Source organism: Tiliqua scincoides, chromosome 8, assembly GCF_035046505.1.
Source record: "Tiliqua scincoides isolate rTilSci1 chromosome 8, rTilSci1.hap2, whole genome shotgun sequence".
Lineage (NCBI taxonomy): Eukaryota > Metazoa > Chordata > Lepidosauria > Squamata > Scincidae > Tiliqua > Tiliqua scincoides.
The window spans coordinates 24,472,602-24,495,780 of record NC_089828.1 but is presented as its reverse complement, the minus strand read 5'-3'; the positions used below and the strand labels follow the sequence as shown (position 1 = coordinate 24,495,780).

The window sequence follows — 23,179 nt, the reverse complement described above, 5'->3', positions numbered from 1 at the left end:
AAATGGCTATTGTGTTGTGGTTATGAAATATTTCAAATGTATTGGCACAGAATTTTGATGGTTACTGGAGTTAAGGCACTGCAAAGCGTTATTTTACTTATGCACTTATTAAAATGAACAATTGATCAATTGCATTTCTGTAAACAGGGAAGAAGAGAGTTTCAAAGCTGTCATGTACACAACAAATAACCTTACGCAAAAGAACAGCAGAAGCAAAGTTGTTTCAAAACCCTTATGACCTCTTATAAACGTCTGCCAATAATGTCCTCCCTAAAGATGACCCACACAGTGGCCTGGTTGGCTCTCCTCTAGAAGGCTTTTCCACAGTTGACAAACCACCACTGAAAGGACCCTGTCCCAAGCATCTACATTCTAAGCTTCCTGAACACCATAATCAGTCCTGTTCTCAGTATAATAATGAAACGCCTTGCATATGCCAGGTTGATAACTTGGCAATCTACTCCCAGCCAACTTTGAGGGATCACTCCTTTAAAATTCTGCAAAGTGTCAGCCTTATTGAAAGGCTAATGTTTAAGCAGGTAACATGGGCAACGAAAGAATGTGCAGAGACTGTTTAAAATCAAGAGAGCTAAGATTAGGATTGCATTTTGTGGTTCTTGGTATATCTGTAAAGGAATATGTACACAAAAAATGTGTATTTTTTCAGCCACGTTTATGATGGGGTAGGTATGATGGTGATCTTGGAACTGGCTCTGCCCTCTACATTAGAGGGTAGAAATGGGCATTTCCAAGTGTCATGTGTGAAGCTGTGGGCACAAGCCTAACCAGGTCTACTTAGAAGTAAGTCCTATTTTGTTCAATGGGTTTTATTCTCAGGAAAGTGTGGTTAGGATTGCAGCCTAAGTTGAGAAGATGTCTTATGCACATAGCTCCCTGGACAATCGGATACTTATAATCCTGAAGCATTGGTGTGCATATTTAGCAATTGTGTGTAAGCCCATTTAGCCTGAAACTTAGATTTTTAACAAGGATTGTACAGAAGATGTGCATTCTATTTTAATTATTATTACATATCTCTTTCATTGCTCTTGTGTTTCAGACTGAAGACAAGATAACACCAGAACCCAGGCTTAAAAAATTAGAACCAATCCTTTTGCCAGGTAATTATGCTATGAAAATCTGTGGAAATGGGGTTTGATGCACGTGAGTTTATGCTGTGACTTGTTTGTTTGTCTTAAAGGTGCTGCAAGACTTTTTCTCCCATTAGCTCTTCTGGAAGCAACCCATTTCTTCTGTACTTGAAACTCGTTGATATTTTGTGTTAACATCTGTGAGGGACAAGGATAATGAGTGTTCAGTGTTGCAGATACCAATGTCATGACTTTCCTTGGATCACCAGATTAATCCCTTGCTACATGCTTTGCACTTGTTTAAAATAGTACTTGCACAGTTAAATGCTGGAAATGGAACCTCTGTTAATTACAGCAGAATATCTGGGTTACTTGCTTCACAGCATGCATCTAGCAGATGCATGTTAGAGACTTGGTGTATGCACTCCCCCATCTCTCTGTGTCGTATCTGATCACGTGTGCATAGTTTGCAATACACCTTCTGTGAAACCCTACTTCAGGAACCTGTCTTCCGTTTTTTTCCTCTATGCCAGCAATTCTCAAACATTTTAGAGACCCTAGAAGCTGCTGCCAAGGGGTATGTGGCTATAATGGTTATTGGGCAGCAGCTCTCCCCCTCCCCTTAACAGCTTTTTAAACCCTTGATGCACATAGCCTAAGCTGCCCTGTCAGTTTCATGAACTACCAAGAATTGGTAGTTTCTTAAACTGAGTCCACAGATGGGTCTCAGACCTACAGTTTGGGAACCATAGCTCTATTCAGTTCAGTGTCTCAACAGGATATGTTGACCTGAAGGCAATTTTGATGCTTCTGGGCTGATCACACACATACTGAATCTGACCTCCAAGTATGTCTTCCTCGTAGTGGAGTTTGCATGCGTACAAAGATTTTGCATGGGCGTAGGGGAAACCCTTCACCCAGCACCTGGGATGGTGGTATATATTTGGTGCGCTTGTATATGTACTCTGCATCAATCATATGTTCTGCAGACTCTTCAACACACTGTCTGTGCAGGACTACTGGCTTATGCATAGTGTGGTTTAAAACATTTAGGTGTTAAATATGTGGGAGAAAATGTCTAGACATTCACATGTGAGTGTAATCATTCTAACATAAGTAACTATGACTTTTCCATTTGGTTATTTCAATGCTCAGTCCTGGTTTACAGTCTTCCTGGTCTGTTCCTTATCAGAAATAATGTAACTGCAAGGACAGAGATGCTGGCTTGTCCTCCTCATGCCTCAGCCGCATTCCACCACATTGCACACAGACTCATTTTTTCAGGCTTAGTGATTTATTGGTATTTGAGATTTCTCCACACTTGGCAATGTGGTTGCTGCTTCCAAGTCATGTGGGGGTCGGAATGGAACAGTTGCTGAGTTGCGAGCAGCAGAGAATTTAAAGGAATCATGTATAGGGAGAAGCACACCAATTTCAGAAAGGAGCTCCCAGCTCCTTTTAGCATTGCTCTATATTCCTGTGTTGTGAATAGATAAGCAACCCTCACTGTAGGGTAGTTTAAAGAGTTAAAAATGTCTCAGATTTTAAGGCAGCAGATTTTGATTCTCAGTTGAAAGGTGGGCACAGCTTTGTGTATGTGAGAATCTTTGACTTCTGTAATGTGCGCAGCCTTGTAAAAGCAGTGGGAGATAATTGGTGCTGTGGGCTGGAGAACAGATCTCTCTTAAGGCTTCTGATATTGCAATGTGCAGTTTGCCCAAAGAGGAATTAAGATGCCTTGACATGGTAGAAGATAAAGAATTGCATGTTCTTGAAAAAGGGGGTGCTGAAATTCTTTGGATGAATGTGGTTGGTACCCTGTTAAAGACCATACTGAATGCCATTGATCAAGATAGTTTCTTTTCTGATCACTGTCTCAACTTGCTCTTGAGTGACAAGACCATTCTGAAATGCCTTCTTACCTGCCAGAGGAGTTATGCTGACTTGTCCTTCCAGTTGGTGAGTGGGTGGCCTTGGACCAGCAATGGGCACAGTCCTCCAGCATCATCTTCAGTGCCAACCTCATTGGAATTGGCAAGGATCTTCAAATATGGGATTGCTTTTGTGCAACCAAAGTTCTTAGTAGGAAATGTGCAGGACACTTGCTTATGTGTGTTGTTCAGTGGGCATGGCAGTGATGGTATGAATAGCTGCTCACTGGAGGTATAACTTAGAGTGAAAATGTGACTGATTTAAGGCATTAGGTAGGCTTCATCTCTCTGTGATCCAGCTATAGATTATGGAAACATTAAGATAATTTAGTCTTGTTATGTCCTCCTCCAAACATTGTATTGGAGAGTTGGCTTTAGCAGTTCAGTTTATCTTCCTCTTTTAAGGGATCTTTATAGATCGAGCTGTAAACTTCCTTCTCATATGCAAAGGAGGTCTACAGCAGGTGGTTTGGCAGATGACATGGCAAAGCCTCTTAGATCTGCTTAAGGGGAAATTAGTTTGTTTCCCCTGTATCAGCCTAGGGTTTGTAGTAATGGTTACTGAGTAATTGGCATAGTTGTAGGTACAACAAAATCATTTGGTACTATAAATGTGGCTGATGTCTAAATTGCATGCAAGGAATCTCAGGTGTGCAGATCCCTGTTCTTACTTACGGGATACCCAGTATTCGGTTTATACAAGATGCACCACAACAAGGCAAAAAGAACAGTAACAGCAGTCACTGTTGTCTGCCTTGTTGAAACTTGATGTTTCTCAGACTGAGCCTTTTATACTGACTCTTTGTCCTCTGGGAGAAATTGGGAGCAGGTTGCAGGCTTATATGTTCCTTCCACCTACTTAATTGGGAGATCCCAAGTTTATTTGAACCCAGGATCTCCCTGACCCTGCAAGACCTAAATAAGCAAGGAATTTTCTGGTTAGTTCATTTGTTTCTTGTGGCCATTTTGGAAACTAGTTGGAAGTGCTTAAGTCCAAGGCACATGCCTGATTTCCCAGGGCCAATGTCTCCTCAGAACAGTTCCTTTTTACAGAGCTTTCTCTTGTTGCACCTCTGTCTTCAAGGCAGTAGTGTTAGCTATCCCTGAATGATCAGCATCTTACTGATATAGCTCCTCAGATATGCAGGGTAAGTGCATGCCACTTGTCTTGGAATTCCAATTCAGTATGCTGATGAAGGATTGTGTGACTAGAGGACATCGCTCCCACACACCAAAAATGCTTTGCAAGTGGAATGTTAATACACGATGGGCAAGAGTTTTAGGGCTGGAAAATGGTGCTAGGCCTGGTCTGTATTTTGTGATGAGTGTCAATTCCTGTTCAGATAAGGCTATTGCTTACAATGGTTCAGTGACCAGGTCCTCTCCAGTCTGCCCTGCATTGCAGTGGGACAACAGGAGGGTGTGTTGAGACAACAAGGCCCAGTAGAAGTTGATCTGGAGGGGGGAGGATTATTCAACCACCTTGGCTATAGAGCTCTTTTTTCAGAACTACAGGTGCAGCCTATTTATCCATGGATTTTTTGTCTGTGGATTTGTCTCAATGCGAATGGGGTGGGGGTACTGAAAGTCACACACACCTTTGCCTCTTTTGCCCTTCGTCTCGCTCCGTTTCCAGACAGCCCAAAACACTGCAAAAAGGCTCTGCCTCACCCAGGCAGGGAATAGCCCTGAAGCCATGGAAGAGGTTCCCTTTGCGAAGGAACAGTAACTTTCCTGGAGCCCCTGAGCCAGCCGAGGCTGAAGAGGGGGACAGAAAATCCTGTGTAACCAGAACACATGCAGCAAGATGGAGCTTGCTCTCACTCACACACATGGGCAGGTGTGGTAGCAACAGAGGGGATTGCTTTAAAAAAACCCAGGGAGTGTTTGTCGAATCCCCCCCCCCCCCGATAGTGCAGGCAATACAACACACGCAAGCCTTCCCACCAAGCAAAGCTTGTGATTTAACCTACAATCCTCTCCACACTTTTCTGGGAGTAAGCCCCATTGACTGGAATGGGGCTTACTTCTGAGTAGAAATGCATAGGGCTGAACTCTTAAAAGCTCAGCATTCCAACTGTGAAAGAAGCTGGGCAGCTGGCAATGGGGAGGGTTCAGGAGGGGGAGGCAGGAGGGGGAGGAGAGGGGATTGATTTAAAAAACCCAGGGAGTGTTTGCCAAATTCCCCCCCCCCAGATGATACAGGCTCTCCTGCTCCAGCAAGCCTTCTCAAGCAAGACTTTGGAAGCCTTGGAGAGACAGGTGAGGGTGAGCAGAGAGCCAGACTACAAGTCCCAGAATGCTCCGGGGCAGAGGAGCTTCCATGATGGCGGTGACCAGGGAGGGAGAGGAAGAGGAGAACCTGTAGCGCTGTTGGGAGGCCGCCTGGGACACAGAGGACGAGGCTTCCCAAGCAAGCTCACCATTCCAACTGTGAAAGAAGGACAGCTGGCAACAGGAGGGCTGAGTACAGAGTGGAGCGGATTGATAACAGCTGCCTTAGTTTCTTTCCATCTGGAAGTGTCAGGCTGCAGCGTTTTTGCGTAACTCTATGGAATTTAGCACAACACATTTTTGTTAATCATGCCGAGTCACAGAATGGAACCAACGTGGATAAATAGGCTCCACGTATCTAGATTTCAGTGACATTATCAGCTCTGTTTTTACTGAGGCAAGCATAGTTTGACCTCATCAATTCCAGGGCAAAGCTATTTCATGCTTAGAAAAAGGTTAGCTTGCATGTGATTCTCCTAAAAGTGCCTTAGCAAGCCGTTTGTGCCACAGAACCACATGCTCAGAGCTGTCAAATGTGTGGGTTTGTTTCACTCCTTTGTTCACTTATGCTTCTCTGCAAATGACTTCATTGTTTGAAATGTACAGTAATTGTTCAGCTTTCAACTGGTGCTGTTGCAGCTTGAAAGTGGGAGCTAGAACTTGAGACTTCTAGGCCTGTAATTAGAGCATAAATTATTGGCTTTGGGGATTAACTAGAATTTTTAAGGTGACGTGTATAAAACTCTTTCCATTTGGTCATTTCCAAGACGTTTCAATAATATGTCCTCTCCTAGGTTAGAGGTTCTTAGCATTTGTTTTTTGCCAAGTTTTGTTTTGAGGTTCGGGATCCTCTTGAACCATCCTTTGGTCTCCATCTTTTCATTTCTATTGTCCTTGTGAGTGTGTACAGTTCGTATGGAAGTATTGCAAGTGAGTATATCTTGTATTATTAATAATAATAAGCAGGTATTGCTTTACAGCCCCTCTTTTTTACAAACTTTCCAATTTCTTCTGTTGAACTTTGCCACCTGACCCTACTTCCATGTGGGGTATGGGCCCTACTTCCTTTCTTGGTAAAGAAATTAATTCATGTGCTTTCTATGTTTAGAAAGACAGTAGCCCCGCTGTCATATTTTGCAAGCCTTGAGTCTTTAGTGGGACCTCTGACTGTTTTGCAGATGTCTTGAATTAGAAGCACGGAGGTTGCTGCTGGAACTGTGATTTACTGTGTAGTGCAATATGGCCCAGATGCCACTGTGCAATAAAATCTCTACTTGGTTCCTACATGCTCTCCATCCATATACTTTTCAACCAGGGTTGTTATGCCAAAGGAAGGCCACGTAATTACAAGTGCACCCATAATACTATGTACAGCAGGGTGGAAAAAATAACTTTTCAGACTTCTTTTAATACATTTCAGATGCATTAAGTGTCCCTTTTAAAATAACCTGGTTCATATTATATCTGATGCTGTTCAGAACAAACATATTGGCGTATGCACTCAAAATCTCATAAAATCAAATCTGTGATTTTCTATCAAAAAGTCTGCCTTTTTTTACATAGAAAAGAACAAGGGCAAAAAACGTAGCTTGAGCTTGGGTATTATATTGTGTCCAATATATATATATATTGAGTGGTCTTACTTGGGGTTCTTGCATGTGTACACAAAAGACAATCGGCAATCTTTAATTCCACAATTACTTTCTGAACAGCCAATCCTATCCAGTGCCAATGCAGCCAGGCCACTTGGCCTATTCCGTATATAGCATTGAGAAGGAGCAGACTGAAGGTCTTAAAGTAAGGGGCCATTTGTGTCTTCCAAATGACTGGTGCAAATCTGAGTTGCCCCTTATTGGGCTTTCAAGCTCGGAGGATAGGATATAGCAGTAGCCACTGCTGCTGTTTCAGCATCCTCCAAGGATCTGATTTGCCCCCCTCCCTGCCCCCTTTCCACTACTTTGCTGGTCTGTGGAGTGCCTACCTGGTACAGGCCTTCAAATGGGGCAAACCGGCTGGCGAAGGTTTCAAATGGTACCAGAAGGCTTTTGCACTGGTGCCGTGAGCTTGCATACTCCCGCAGTATGGCTTATTGCATGTTTGCACGCGAGTTCATCATGCCAGTGGAAGGCAGGATAGGACTGTGCCATAAGTAGGTAAAATTTTACAGTTCAAAAGGCATGTAAGCGAAGGGCATGACCACAAGTTTTTAATTATGCTTCTGAATCGTATCAAGGCTCTATTTAGTTGTTTCATTTATTAAAGTGACCAACTTCAATGTATACTTGTTAAAGAAATGCATGCATTGGAAATTTTAAATGATTTAAATAAAGCCAGTGTGATCTGCACACGTTTATCTATGTACTGCCATCTCTCCCCTGTCCCCCACAAAGAAAAAAGGCCAACATCTGGCCTTGGCTTTCTGTGATGCTGTTTTTTTTCATGCATGCTTCTCCAACATATTTATAGAATAAATAAACCGTAAGTGCATTATTGTACTTTGGTTTTTGTACACCAGACTTTCATTTGGAGTATATATTTAGTATAACATGAGTGTGTGCAGTTCTATATTAAGAGCTGAAATAAATTTTGTATGTCTGCGGTTCTGTGCATGGGATTGAATTACTACTTTGGAGGTTAGAATGATTCATGTGCTAGTGTTTTATCTGTTGCATAGATGTAACCATCTTCTAGCAGAGTCTGCACACACCACTTCTACAGATATATACAACTATGGGCCAATTCTGTCATCTAATTTAAAACTGTGTTTCTCAAACCGTGAATGGGGACCAACTTGGTGGGTCGTGACCCAATTTCTGATGGGTCCTGCAGAGCCTCCAATGAAAACATAGGTGATGGAAAGATCAGATAACTAATTTCCTCAAACCCTGAGGCTATTCAAAAATCAAATAGTTCCTAACTGCACTGCAAAGAGCTGAGCTCCTGCAGTTTGCAAGGTAGCTGCTAATTGCCCTACAAACAGCTAAGCTCCTTCAGTTTCCATGCTTGTAGTAAGTATAGGGAGGTAATGTTTGAATGCTTTTTCTCTGTTTTTTAGAATTCCATCAATGATGGGTAGCAGGGGCAGGTAAAGACTGGGTCACATAACCAAGCTCCTCAAGGTTATTCATTAGGGCTGCCTCATCATGAGAAATGAATTTGCAATGTTTTCTATTATGGGATGTAACCATAATAGTTATTGGTTGAAATAATTTTGTTGAGTTCTTTGTCTTCTATAGCTTGGAAGTCTCTATTTAAAGTAGTGTTTACCACATTCCTGAGAGCACAGGTTCACAGCCTTTCTATGTGAAATCAGGAGATTCACCTGAAAACCTTTACTTTTGGAGAATATTTAGAGCAGCGGTGTCAGACATAAGGCCTGTGGGCCAAATCTGGCTCTGGAAGCAATTCATTCAGTCCCCATTATAGTGGGACTCTCCCAGCGTGATAATTGGGTTCTCTTATATCTTGGAAATATGAACAAGATTTGTACATTTTCTTTTCTGTCATTTGTAGGGAATTAGCTTTTATGTGAGAACAATGTGGTTATTTCTGCCTAATGATGTCAGTTTCTGCTTGATGATATCACTTCTGGCCCTCAACAGGCACCATGAATGATAACTTTGGCACTCTGTATGAAAGAAGTTTGACACCCCTGATTTAGAGTAAGACTAGTTTGTGAGAGTCAGTATTCTGGACTCTTCCTGGAACAGTAACTCATACAGAGATGTAACAGGCATCCTCTTCTGAAGGAATAGAATTCTGCTCCATTTGTTAATTGGAAGTGATTGGATGATCAATTGCACATCATCAAGAGACATAGTAGAAAAACTACCTGTTCCTGGCAGAGGTTGATTAAATAGATGTGTGACTAGGGCAGCAGTTTTCAAACTCTCCAGGAGTTTGAAAACCACTCTGAGTCCTTGTGGGGGTGGGGGAAGGCAGCGGTGCGATCCCCAAGAGCTGCAGAGAGGAGCTGAACCCTGAGCTCTGCAGGAGAGCTGAGAGAGCTGCTGGAAGGAGCCCTGGGCGAGAGAGCCTCTTGCTGGAGCTGAGAACCAGAGGGGAACTTCAATCAAGCCTCCAGCCCAGGGGTGCTCACACTTTTTTGGCTCGAGAGCTACTTTGAAACCCAGCAAGGCCCGGAGTTCTACCAGAGTTTTTTTTACAATGTTCGCGCCATCATAACATATAACATTTATGTGTACAATGTATGTTGGTGTACCTTGAGCCCCACTGAGTATAACAGGACTTACTCCTGAGTGGACGTGCCTAGGATTAGGCTGTGAGGCTGCAATCCTAGCCACACTTACCTGGGAGTAAGCCCCATTGAGTACAATGGGCGTTTCCTCCCAGAGGCACCTGAAGGTGGGTGGTCGGCACTCCGTGATCTACTCATTTTACCTCACGATCTACCGGTAGATCGCGATCCACCTATTGAGCACCCCTGCTCCAGCCCTTGGCCTGCCTCAAGTCCTGCTGCCTCCTGCCTGCCTGGTGCCTGCCTGCCTCAGGTCCTCTCTCAATTGGGGGAATTTGAAATAAGGTCTTTCCATTTGTTTGGTTCAGGTTCCATTCCTCCTAATAAAAGCCTTAAACTTAGTTTGGTGTCAGTGGTCTCTTTATATCCTGCATAACACAATGAAGCAAAAAAGCAGCAGAAACCTTTATGGCTGTCTGCAAGTAGTTCTCATGCAGCACACAGCCTGAGAATTACTGTGGTGGTGTTTCATTTTATCCGTATTCCATAAGCTGACTGTGATCCTCTTTCCTTATGTCCTTGGCATAGTATCAACTAGGAACAAGAAGTATGATTTAGGAAATAACTGGAATGGTTGAAAAAAGACACAAATGAAATTCTCTGCTGCTGCAAATGTTTAAATTCTGAAGCAGCAAACACAATCAGCCAAAAAAAAATTTGTACTCAGGGTAATATTTTTTGTGAAATTTGGTAATCTGGCCATGGCTTGGTTGGATGGATGGATTTAATTATGTAAACTGATTTGTGAACTTTTTGTTGAAAAGAATAGAAATATTCTTAATAATTGGAGTATGGATGGATGAATCTGTACACGGCAAAATGGGCAAGGAAATGTGGAACTGTCAACAGAAACTTTGAGCTGTGCTGGGATCAGAAATCCTGTCCTAAAACTAAAAGTCCTCCTGATCAATTGCCCCAAGACTTTTTGAACTTTAAAGGTGAGTGAGTGAGAAGTGAGGGGGTTAAGATGCTTTCAAAACTGATTATAATTCTGTGACACAACTACAGCATGTCTTTAGTTGCGCAGCACAAAGCCCTTGACAGTGGGGCACACTGAAGTCTTAATTTCTTTGTTGTCAAACTGGTTATTGTGGATTATGAGAAGCACGTGGCTAAGAGACAGAGCCCTGTCACGTAGTGTCCAGTTTGGATCTTGCATCTGCCCTGTTCTCACTCAGTAGCCTTGGGCAAGCCATTAGCCTTGATCTTCCCCCTCTGCAGTACGGGAATAATACTACAGACTGGCCTTTTAGAGTTGTTGTAAGGACAACATCAAGATAATATATGTACAGAACATGCTAAACAGATGCTTAGTACTTAATGGAGAGAGTGTGAGAATGGAAGAAAGAGATGGAAAATGATGCAGTTTAATTTCATTCAGAATATCAATATTTGTTTTGTCATTCGATATATTTGTTGTGAAGTGTATGTTGTATACCACGCAAAGGAAGAAGATAGTACATACTGTGGGATGCAAAGATAATGCTGTGGTAATCCAGACTGCCATATGGGAAGAAAGCCTGCTTTCTGCATACTTCAGTTGAGGAGGTTGGCTCATATCAGTGACATTTTCTGTATTGTGAAAAAGTAGCAACTCATTTGGGACAATGGTGACACTAAAAGCTGCAACTTTGGTCACAGAAATCACCTCTCTAAAACCTTGCTGTTTGAATTTTCTTGCTTTGCTAGAGTAGCTTTTTTTGGACTTCCTTTGCACCACAGACAGTGTTGAGAGCTCCTGCTGAAAAATAGATTATTGTTTCTAGTGTCCACGTAGCTAAAGTACAGCAAACAATTATAAAAGTGCTTCATCTTGAGCGTTTTTTTCCAAATATACTTCGTCATTACTTTCTGGATTTTCAGTGTTGGTTCATGGGAAGGAATATAGGAAAAAAAATGGAACAGGTGGCAACAGTTAACCAAGCAGCATGCAATTACTTCTCGATCTCTTGCGGGGCCACTAACGCATTGTAAGAGCTCATGAAAATTCCCTAAAAGGATTTTCGAAAACCACTTCATGAGCTTACAAGTAGAATCTCATCAGAATGGTGTCTTTCCCTTTTGAACTTCAAAATAGCTACTGAGCAGCTGAACAGAAGATTCATTTAAAAGTGGATTAGAGGAAATTTACATTTAAATGCTCGGAGCATGCTAATAAGCCCATTCTGTTTGAATATTCAACTCACCAACAAGGAATGTTTTGACTGAAAATGCTAGGAGACCATAAACTGGTTGAAAAGCAAATATTTTCATCACTTTTTCATTTTTAAGTATTAGTTTTGGTTTCTTGGTGTCTACATTCTGCAGTTGAGATCTGGCACCCACCTAAATGTACTGTACTTCCTAATTACTACTGCTATGCTAGTATGCAAGTATGGTAGGAATATTCTGAATAAAAGTTCTGAATATTTAATCTAGGGAGAACTAATGTGAAATGCAGTGGTTAGGGCTGCAATCCTATACACACTTACCTGGAAGTAAGTCCCACTGCACTCAATGAGATTTGATTTTGATTAGGCATACATAGGTTTGTGCTGTAAGGATCCAGGATAGCGTAGTGGTTCAGGAGTTGAACCTGGAAGATCCAGGTTCAAGTCCCCACTCAGCCATGAAGCTTCCTAGGTGACCATGGGCCAGTCACTCTCTTACTTTCAGACTTGCCAACCTCACAAGTTGTTGTGAGAACCAAAGGTTAGGAGAAACTATGTATACTACCATGAGCTCCTTGGAGATAGGATGGCATACAAATGTGAAAAAATAAGGGCACAAGCTATGTCCTGGAAGTTAAAATCTCAGTTCACTTATATTTATGAGCCTCCCCATCCCGGCTGTAATGTAGGCGTCATAATGGTCGTCTTACTAGAAAGTGTAAAGATTACTGAATGTAAAGGATTACAGAAATAATGTAAGATCTTAAAGAAAAGTACAAGAGTAATCTATAAATACTACACTAGAATAGTGCGTTGACTGTATGACTGAGGCTTCGAATGAGGACTTCCAAGGTTCAAATCTCACCTCTGCCATGGTGTACCCTTTGGTGGCCTTGGACAAGCCAGACCCTCTCCCCAGCTGCATAGAACTGATAGCATTTACCAGGGTCAAGATAATATACAGGTTCCAGAAGCCCCTGTGGATACTGAAATCCGTGGATACCAAAATCTGAATACAGGTTATGTCTCATTATCCACTAGGGTTCCGCTCTAGTGCAGCCATTTTCAACCAAAACTGTGGTTTAAAAACAGCTTTTCTTACAGTGGAAGAGAGATAGTCAGCAATTAGAAATGCAAAGGACCCCTTGCCTTTGCCTGGCTCAGCTGAAGAATGGAATAATCACTTGCATGACTGTTTCTCTACAGCAGAAAGAAAAGCAGTTTTTTAAACTGTGATTTTAAAGAGATGCATTTTTCCCTTCTCCTACTGAGGGGCTTAAAAATGGTGTGGTCTTGTTCCAGGAAGGTAGGAAACTCTTCTAGCTTTAAAAAAATTCAAACAGCATTTAAAGTGGGACCCTGGCATTTGCATGATGACACATTTGTGTGAGTCAAATCTGCGAGTGCCTGGGTCGTACTGTATGTGAAACACTTCTCTCACTCAGAAAGCCCTGAACAGATGTTAAGTATTGATAATAAAAATAATACTAAGAGCAGTATCCAGCCACTGTTAAATACTCATGAGCACCTTGCTTTCAGGGAGAGAAGTTGATCTGAGTTGTTAAAAGCTTAAGTTGTAGTTGTGTTGAGCATTTGTACTTCAGTACAGGTATTCTGTTGAAATGGGATCAATTAAAGAATGACTGAACTATTTCCATAGTTCTTTTTAATCAAACGATATATTTTCAAGGAAGTTTGCTTTGTTTTCACTGTGTCGCTGATACTGCTAGTACTGGAAAGGGAGTGGATGATAAGGCTGTTCTTGGCAGTGGGTGTGTTCATAGCAATTTCCTTCTTGCTTTTAAAGAATACAGAAATCATAGACTCCATTCTCTCTTGCTCTGTCTCTCTCATTCATATACAGGTGTGTGTCACTTAACCTTCATATACAGGTGTGTGTCACTTAACCGACAGAACACATATACAACAGTGGTCAAAACATAACAAAGAGGCTCTTAATGAGGCAGTTGGGTCTCCCATAGCCTGTAGCAGAGTGTCTGTTTACACAATAAAGAGGCTCTCAATGCAAAGAAGAGGCAATCTATCTCCAGCAGCCAGTGTATCCAGCTAGTTTGTGGCAGGGAGTGTGCTCACATAATGAAGGTCCTCTCATGGATTGAGAACTGGTTGGAGGCCAGGAAGCAGAGAGTGGGTGTCAATGGGCAATTTTCACAATGGAGAGAGGTGAAAAGCGGTGTGCCCCAAGGATCTGTCCTGGGACCGGTGCTTTTCAACCTCTTCATAAATGACCTGGAGACAGGGTTGAGCAGTGAAGTGGCTAAGTTTGCAGACAACACCAAACTTTTCCGAGTGGTGAAGACCAGAAATGATTGTGAGGAGCTCTAGAAGGATCTCTCCAGACTGGCAGAATGGGCAGCAAAATGGCAGATGCGCTTCAATGTCAGTAAGTGTAAAGTCATGCACATTGGGGCAAAAAATCAAAACTTTAGATATATGCTGATGGGTTCTGAGCTGTCTATGACAGATCAGGAGAGAGATATTGGGGTGCTGGTGGACAGGTCGATGAAAGTGTCGACCCAATGTGCGGTGGCAATGAAGAAGGCCAATTCTATGCTTGGGATCATTAGGAAGGGTATTGAGAACAATATGGCTAATATTATAATGCCGTTGTACAAATCTATGGTAAGGCCACACCTGGAGTATTGTGTTCAGTTCTGGTCACCGCATCTCAAAAAAGACATAGTGGAAATGGAAAAGGTGCAAAAGAGAGCGACTAAGATGATTATGGGGCTGGGGCACCTTTCTTATGAGGAAAGGCTACGGTGTTTGGCCCTCTTCAGCCTAGAAAAGAGACGCCTGAGGGGGGACATGATTTGAGGCATACAAAATTATGCAGGGGATGGACAGAGTGGATAGGGAGATGCTCTTTACACTCTCACATAATACCAGAACCAGGGGACATCCACTAAAATTGAGTGTTGGGCGGGTTAGGACAGACAAAAGGAAATATTTCTTTACTCAGCGTGTGGTTGGTCTGTGGAACTCCTTGCCACAGGATGTGGTGCTGGCGTCTAGCCTAGATGCCTTTAAAAGGGGATTGGACAAGTTTTTGGAGGAAAAATCCATTACGGGGTACAAGCCATGATGTGTATGTGCAACCTCCTGATTTTAGAAATGGGTTATGTCAGAATGCCAGATGCAAGGGAGGGCACCAGGATGAGGTCTCTTGTTATCTGGTGTGCTCCCTGGGGCATTTGGTGGGCCGCTGTGAGATACAGGAAGCTGGACTAGATGGGCCTATGGCCTGATCCAGTGGGGCTGTTCTTATGTAAGGCACTAGATTGGGCTGAATGTTTGCTTAACAATCTAATCACATCGGAGAACAACCTAATCAGTCGGAGAACATATCCCCGCACACCTGTGTACACACACACTTTAATTTTTAGTTGTGCAGTATACTCCATTTCTTTTTGCCCAGTCATTTCGAAGAGCATTTTTCCAGTTGATTGCATATGTTGTGGTCAAATCCCAAGTACACCACAAAAAATAGTTTTTCACATCTGAAAAAATCTTATAAAATCTCAAATCACATACAGTGTGCGCTCGGTATCTGCGGGGGATCTGTTTTCCGACCCCTTGCGGATACTGTTTTCCGCAGATACAGAAAGCCCTCAGAGGACCTCCTGGACGTGACTGAAAGACTCTTCCTGTTGCATCTGGGTGGTGGTCTGAGGCCTGGCCTTCCCATGTCAAATCCATAGGTGCCGAACCTGTGGATATGAAGGGTGGACTGTACAGCAGTAACTTTTATTTTCATCGCTTGCTCTTTCAACCATTTTAATTATAGCCACTTTTATCTGTGTGCTTTCCTTTTTTGTCCAATTTTATCCAACTTTCACAACCTTTGTCAATGTTCTTATGTTTATTTTCCTTTTATTTAGGTTTCCCACACCTTTGCATGTGTTATATAGTTTACTTTTTGCCAGCCAAAATGAATTTGCAGGCTAAATAAGGCTATGCTTTGACATTAATTCATTTTTTTACTTTCATCCATGCTCTGGTCCCTGATGAAACTGCTAGATATTGCTGACCAGATGAAACTGCTAGATATTGCTATTCCACCCTTCCCCCGTCTTTGCTTTCCCATCCCTGCTTTTTTCATACTGTTTTTTTTTAAAGAAAAGTACAGCAGTTTTGTAGACACTGAAGAAAGATTTGATCTTTAAAGTTTCTTATTTTGCAATGTTTGTTTGCACTGGTGATTGTTGGTGGTTTGTAACGACGAGATGTTAGGTAGATAATTTTTCATGGGTTTCCTTTAAATGACACTTTTTTAAAAAGCCAGCGTCTTATGAAGTCATGGTTTCCTTAATATTAAGGTGCCGTTCAAATTTGAGTTGCAAATCTTTGAAAGTGATATTGGTTCTTCAGGAGAGAAAAAAATTAATGTGGTTATTCTTTGACTGGAGAGAGAGGGAGGGTTGAATGTTTAAACATCTTTATTCACAGTTGTGCTGATTCGCTTCTAACTTTTTGGCAGCCTGAGTGTAGCCTGCTTTCTTGTCTGTTGCATCTGCTCTTTGGCTATTCAAATCACACGCAAGTCAGTGACTACTGCTCTGCACTGAGAACAGCTTGTGCCTCTGAAACGGAAAGAGAAGGGAACTGCACTGTGACTAAATTTAGAGCAAACATCAAGGCATGTGCAGTTCAGTACCTGGCCATAGCTTTGCTGCTTACTTTCTCTGTTGGAGGCTGAACTACCATACTGTCTTTAGCAAAATCCAAAAATGTTCTCCAAAGGTCCATGGCTTTCTTTGGGTGGCTTTCCCAAATTAACTATTTATCTCTAATGCTTTTCAGGCTGGCTGTAGGAATAGGAAAATAGTTTACCATACTCTTCTTAATTAGGATGTAATGAATGCATAGGAGTCATGTAACCCAAAGTCAAAATAAGGATACAGGGATGATCATCTTCTCTCCCCCCCCCCCGGTCTTGCTGCCCTTGTGTGAATGTACCCACGCATTATTTTGGCTTTCCCCTCCTTCAGTTGGGGATAGGGAGCAAACATAGCAGCCATTTTTTCTTTCGCTCTGGAAGGGAGGATACAGCAGAATGCCTCAGTTACCCCATCTGAACATTCTTTTGTGGTTGTCGAGCTGCATCAGGTACCTTGGAGTCCGTTGTTGTTGTTAAGAGTTTTATATATCAGTTTTCAACCAACAAGTTCACGAAGCAGTTCTTAGCCATCTGCAAAAATCTTTCTAAGCAAATTTGACATTCTGCCTTTTGTAATCCCCACCATGAGGATTATGTTTCATATTTCATTTTAAAACTTTCTTTCACATGGTTGAAAGCAGGCAGTGATTCCTGGTGGCAAATAGTATGACTGTCCATTGATAAAGAATTACCTGAATGTCTGGATTGGAGTAACTTGGAATTAAAGATTTCAGGCAGGAATTTGGCAGCATAGAGAGAACATTGTTTCAGGCTCTTGGCATAAAGAAGAGAGGAATTGCTTGGTGCAGTAACCACAGATATACCACTTGAAATTAAGATTTTTTTTTTTAGATGCTAGATCTGAAGAAATATTTTAGATTTCTTGACATGTTTGATCAAGTGGTAGTGGAGTATATCAGTTCAACTCATCCTTCCAACTGAAAATTTTTTGATGAATAAAGATTGTTTAGTATTTGTTCTCTTTCCATAAAAAGTCGTAGTACAGTTGAGCAATACAAACATGATAAGATTATAGCTCATAAAGAAGGGCGTAACCCCCACCCAGGCTCTCCTTGCTAATCAGCTTTTTGAAGCCATTATCTTATAGGTGTGAAGTCTTTGTAAGTGATTGTGTATTTTGTGAGTGAAAGTGCAGGTCATGCAATGTAAATGACCTTAATTATTTTCTTCCCCCTCCCTTTTATTTGTTAAAGGTGAAATTGTGGTGAATGAAGTGAATTTTGTGAGGAAATGCATTGCAGCAGATACAAGCCAGTATGATCTGTGGGGGAAGCTCATTTGCAGTAACTTCAAGATATCCTTCATTACGGATGATACCATGCCACTTCAGGTTGGTTTCTGTTTATATCTATGTAGCATTTTTGCTTTGGTATGATTATCCACCTGGGCACATATCTGTTGTGAAGATGTTTGTAGCTGTCACTCACACCCTAGATTGTAGACTGAGATTATAGACTGTAAGTGAGACCTTGCACTCTTAGACCAAAATGGACCCAAGATTGAGCTACTCCATCAGACCATCCTTTGGATGAGGCTTCATGCCTTGTAGCAGAGTTACTTGTCCTAGGTGTTGGCAGGGAGAACAGTCACTTGTCATTGTCTCTCCCATTAGTCCTTTCAGATTCCATACCACCATCTTTTGTACTGGTCAGAGACTGAGTCATAATCTCTTCACCGAACCTACCTCCTAGTGTTATTCTGAGGCCAAAATGGAATAACTCCATGTAAGTTGTACTGAGAAGGAACAGGGTAAAAATGTGTTTAATGAATGACCCTTATCTCCATTGCCAATTTTCCAGTCATATCCAACTTTATCCCACAGGTTTGACTGATTTTCCCTACTCATCTGCAACAATCCAATACCCTGCATTTGCTATCTCCTAAGGCCAGTGGTTGCCAGATTGTGAGCTGTGGTGCCCCACCCCCCCAGGAGCTGCGAAACCAGCCAGGGGAGCTTCAGAATCCTTGCAAAATATCTGCCACCCTGTACAATGTATAGAATTGTGCCCTAATGGAGCAGCCATGGCCAATAGCCCAGTAGGTCAAGGGAGTCACCAGTCAAAGAAATTCGGGAACCACTACCCTACATGGAATATAGGAACAAGACACACCATTGAATCCATCTAGTTTTCATTCCCATGGGTTTGGCTAGCCTGACTATTTACTTCCTAACAACTGGGAAAGGCAGACAAGGCAGAGGCTGATGATGGACTCTTCAACACAGGCACTTCTTTCAGGGGCTATTCTTTCCGGATCTCTGCATAAAGTCGCTCTGGGCAGCTGCTTCTGCCCTGAAACTAGGACACAGAACCTGCTGGAGCAATGGGCAGTGGAAGCAGATGCCTGGAGTGACCTTATGTAGAGATCAGATATGGAGGAACAGTAAGTTCCATTCACGAGAAAATGGACAGCATTTTCTTTGCCCCGGGTCCAGCCCATGGGTTGTAGTTTAGAGAGCCCTGCCTTTCAGGATAAAAATGATTTACATTCTTCTTAGAACAGATGAGGGAGCTTGGTATATTTTTTAGGAATGCCACAGCTGCGGCACTTCCACCAGGCAGGCTTTGTCTCTCATCTTTGCCAACCAAATGCAATTTACTGCCTGGAAGCAAAGCCTGTAATACGGACTTTAAGGACTAAATTGGCTCATGTCCAAAAGTGGTATGTAGGATCACCTGGTCCCAGTGTATTTGAGATTTTAAAGACCAGTGCCTTAAACTGAGCCCAGTTTTAGGCCAATAAAGGTCTTACTGAACTGAACTGAGCCCAGCAACAAACTGGAAGCCAGTATGACCAGCACACAAGACTGCTGTAATATGATTAATCCATCTCCCAACAGCCAGCGTTCAGCGAGACGTGTCCTGAATCAGTTGCAGTTTCCTTTCCTGCATTCTTGAATCTAAAATCCTAGCACAACTAAGTGACTGGGATGAAAAGAAATATGATTAAATCCGCTCTTCAGGAGGCCATTATCATGCGTTCCAGAAACAATGGCCATGGCACAGCACGAGCAATGCGAGTGTGAAGCTCCACATCAGTGGGGGCTTTCCCATCTTCCTATGTGGGTAGGAGGATGGCGTCTCTGCATGCTGGTGAAATCCCTGCATGGGCCCAAGATATTTCCTTTCATAGAAGAGAACTGGAAGTTGCTGCAAGTAGGTTCAGAGTTTTGGATAGCACTGTATAAATATTGTCTTTGTATTAGAAATGTGCCAAGTCCGACCTCTTCCTACTGTCCATGGAATCTTCAGTCTAAGGAAGATGAAACTCCACGGAACGTTTTTCAAATAAGCTTTTTGTGCTTGTGATGTTCTGGTGTATAAGACAGCCTTAGTGCAAGATGGATAATATCATATGCCGTTTTTCAGTAGCAACAACCAACTGGTTTATGTTGCTGAGTAAATAGTTGTCACCCACTTCACTAACAATACTAAACAGTGCTTAATCTGGGTTGTTTGCAAATGGTGATTATAAGTGGGAGTAGCTAGTATACCATTTGTAGCCTCTCCTGTACCTAAACAGAATTATTAACAGCATGAAGAAGAGGAGAACCTTTTCATCTGCCACTGTTTTCTCTCTCTCTCTCTGGCATGGAAAAAAATCCCAGGAGCTCATCTTCTTATATGTAAAACTAACATTGCCTTTTCTTACAAATATATTGTTCCTTAAAGTTATTTGCTTTCAGTTCATACATTTTTTGTTCCCCAGCAGAAATCAAAAGGGTGTACTGTATACCTTGTATGCAGTTCTGTAGTCCAATGTCCTGTCTTGGACATGGAATGCTATAATGTTCGTATAAGAATGAGTATACAAATGTGACATGCTTACAGTGCAATCCTATGTGTGTTTGCTAGAAAGTGCCGTTGAGTTCACTTGGGTTTACTCCAGAGTAGGTGTTATAAGGTTGCAGCCTTGGACTCGTTAATCTTTGCAACAATTATGTGAGACATGTCATACATAATTTCTAGTTCAGAAATGGGGGAAATGAGTGTCTGACAGTGATATATGTGTCAGAATGGCTGATGTATGTGTCAGAATGGATGATGGCCGGATCCCAAAGGATCTCCTCTATGGAGAACTCGTGCAAGGAAAGCGCCCTACAGGTAGACCACAGCTGCGATACAAGGACATCTGCAAGAGGGATCTGAAGGCCTTAGGAGTGGACCTCAACAAGTGGGAAACCCTGGCCTCTGAGCGGCCCGCTTGGAGGCAGGCTGTGCAACATGGCCTTTCCCAGTTTGAAGAGACACTTGGCCAACAGTCTGAGGCTAAGAGGCAAAGAAGGAAGGCCCATAGCCAGGGAGACAGGCCAGGGACAGACTGCACTTGCTCCCAGTGTGGAAGGGATTGTCACTCCCAAATCGGCCTTTTCAGCCACACTAGACGCTGTTCCAGAACCACCTTTCAGAGCGCGATACCATAGTCTTTCGAGACTGAAGGTTGCCAACTAGTACTACTAGTGATATATGAATTATTCAGGTCTTACTGCTCTTTCAATTTGTGCTTTTCTCAAAGTGTGCAAGACAGAATTGTGACAAAAAACTATTAGTTGAAAATATTAGGAAAGTGTTAGAAGTGGCTGTTATATCTTGAATCCTCAGCCCTTCAGATACTTAAATCTCTCTGTGCAAAATATATATCCCCCACATCAGCTGGTGCCAAACCCTAGCCTATGGACTGTATCTGGCGCGCTGCAAAAGTTGTATGTCTTTGTCTCTGCCGGCTGTAATGTTGCAGTCTACTATAACTATGTCAGTCAACTTCAATCTACCTCATTGCGTCTGTCCCTACTGTGGGCTCAATTGGAAGTGAATCCCTATATCTTGAATTTATCTCCATTCAGAGATTCCACTACAAGAACCTTCTCCTGGGAGAACATGATGTTGCACTGACATGCATCGAACAGATAGTCACAGGTATGTATGAAGTAATTGGGTGTGAAAGCTAAAATACTGATGTATTTAGGTTTAGAAAAGAAAGAGCAGTCAGAATTGCATTGTACTGGAAAGTTTGTTTTGCCCATTAACACATGCCAGTTACTTAATGAGACATGCATTCTCAGGAAACTTAGATTTTAGTCCCACCAGTCAGTGGTGCATACCTGCAGGTAAGAGTGCATGTTTATCCAGTGCAGTCCAGTGTTTATGAAGGTGTTTACCTGGGAGTAGACACTATCAAATGCAGCAAGACTTGAGGTCTGTATTAGACCTGGGGAGATGTTATGAATGTCAACAATATCAAGTAGCAGAGCTGGTTTAACTTCGGCATATTTTTCTGACCTTGATCAATATCAGTCATGCCTGGGATTCAAAAGAGCCATTTACACACATGTAAGTGATCTGTGATGCTGCTGAGGCTTTGTGTAGTTTCCACAGAAAACAAGGAAAGCCACTGCTTGACTTTAAAAGTAGATTTTCTTGTTTGCTGTTGCTGCTGGAAAGGTGGAAGCTAAAGAGAGCCCCAGCTGTGGATGAGCTTCCTTTCTCTGGGCATTAAAAGTTTCTTTTGGATTCTGATCAGAATTGTTAAAAGAAGTCTGGCAATGACATATGAAAAGTAGCAAGACCAAGCCCATTTAAACTTGTAAAAGAATGACAGTCTCTCATATTCAGTCTGCTGTATTGTTTAGGACTATTGGCCACTATGCCAATAGCTAGATAACAACTGAAAATGGAGAAAAAAAATGCTGATTAAGTTTATTAACATGAGGACTTCACTGTCTGGTTGTGATGGTATGTTGAGGCTGAACTAAGAAATAGGAAACTCCTGTAATCTTGATAACAGGAGCACAATAAGTGATGATACTTGAGGCAGGTTTCGGCTGTGTCTGGTTAGCTTGAGGGTAAGCAGTCCCAAATCAAGTCTCTGTTTCCTGCATGCTGGTTCAAGAGAATAAGAGCTCTGTGCCATTTCAGGTGAGAATTGTAAAAATCAAATCAAAACACTGCCTTCAGCAAAGATTCTCCATTTATTGGAGTATGCATTTCCCAAATCACCTTCATTGTCTGCTTTCAAGTGTGGCACAAGCAAGTTAGATGTCTTAGCTCAGAGAGCCCAGATGGGAGAGAGCCAGTGTCGTATGGTGTGGGAAACCATCAAAACCTGGCTTGACTATGATGCCCTTAGGTTGGGCGAATCACTACTTCTCGACCTCATCCATCTCAGGGTAATTGTGAAGCTAAACTGCTGCTCTGAGCTTCTTGGAGGAACTGAACGTGACCATAATGGGACCGGAATGGAGCAGCTTGTGAGCTCTTAACATGACAGCTGCTGTGTACCAATTTGATTTTTTTTTCTTCATTGTCCAGGAAATGTTGCTAGATTGTCTTCAGCATTTGCAAATTGGTGGTGCTTTGTAAGCTTTTTCTTTTAAAACAAGACATTGAACTATCTTTTTTCTTTTTCAGTAAATGACGCAAAGAGGAAACAGAAAGTTCTGGGCCCCAACCAGAAGCTTAAATTTAATCCAACAGAGTTGATCATTTACTGCAAGGATTTTCGCATTGTCCGGTTTCGTTTTGATGAAGCAGGACCAGAAAGTGCAAAAAAGGTATTGCAGCAGGTCTGACGTTTTTGTTCTTCGGTATTGCCTACAATTGAAATACTTCACTATTGGTAGGGTTGGTGGTAAGAAGAAGCAAGCGTTGCATTTTGGTCAACTACATGTGTTCTAAAACCCCCAAAAGTATGGAATAGCTTTTCATTATGCTTGCTTAGATTCATTACCATCATCTGGTCTTTAAATATTGGGACTCCTGCAGAACCTTAACTGT

The 23,179-nt window shown here is 42.2% G+C and overlaps 1 protein-coding gene across 1 annotated transcript in view; it reads left to right on the top strand.

Annotated features, from left to right (window-relative positions):
• MTMR10 (myotubularin related protein 10) overlaps nucleotides 1–23,179 on the top strand; it is a 52,174-nt gene that overhangs the window by 5,379 nt on the left and 23,616 nt on the right. Inside the window, exons 2-5 of the mRNA XM_066636243.1 lie at nucleotides 1,061–1,121; nucleotides 17,600–17,736; nucleotides 21,250–21,322; nucleotides 22,814–22,956. Of these exons, the coding sequence (XP_066492340.1) occupies nucleotides 1,061–1,121; nucleotides 17,600–17,736; nucleotides 21,250–21,322; nucleotides 22,814–22,956 (414 nt within the window). The remainder of the gene's footprint in view (nucleotides 1–1,060; nucleotides 1,122–17,599; nucleotides 17,737–21,249; nucleotides 21,323–22,813; nucleotides 22,957–23,179) is intronic.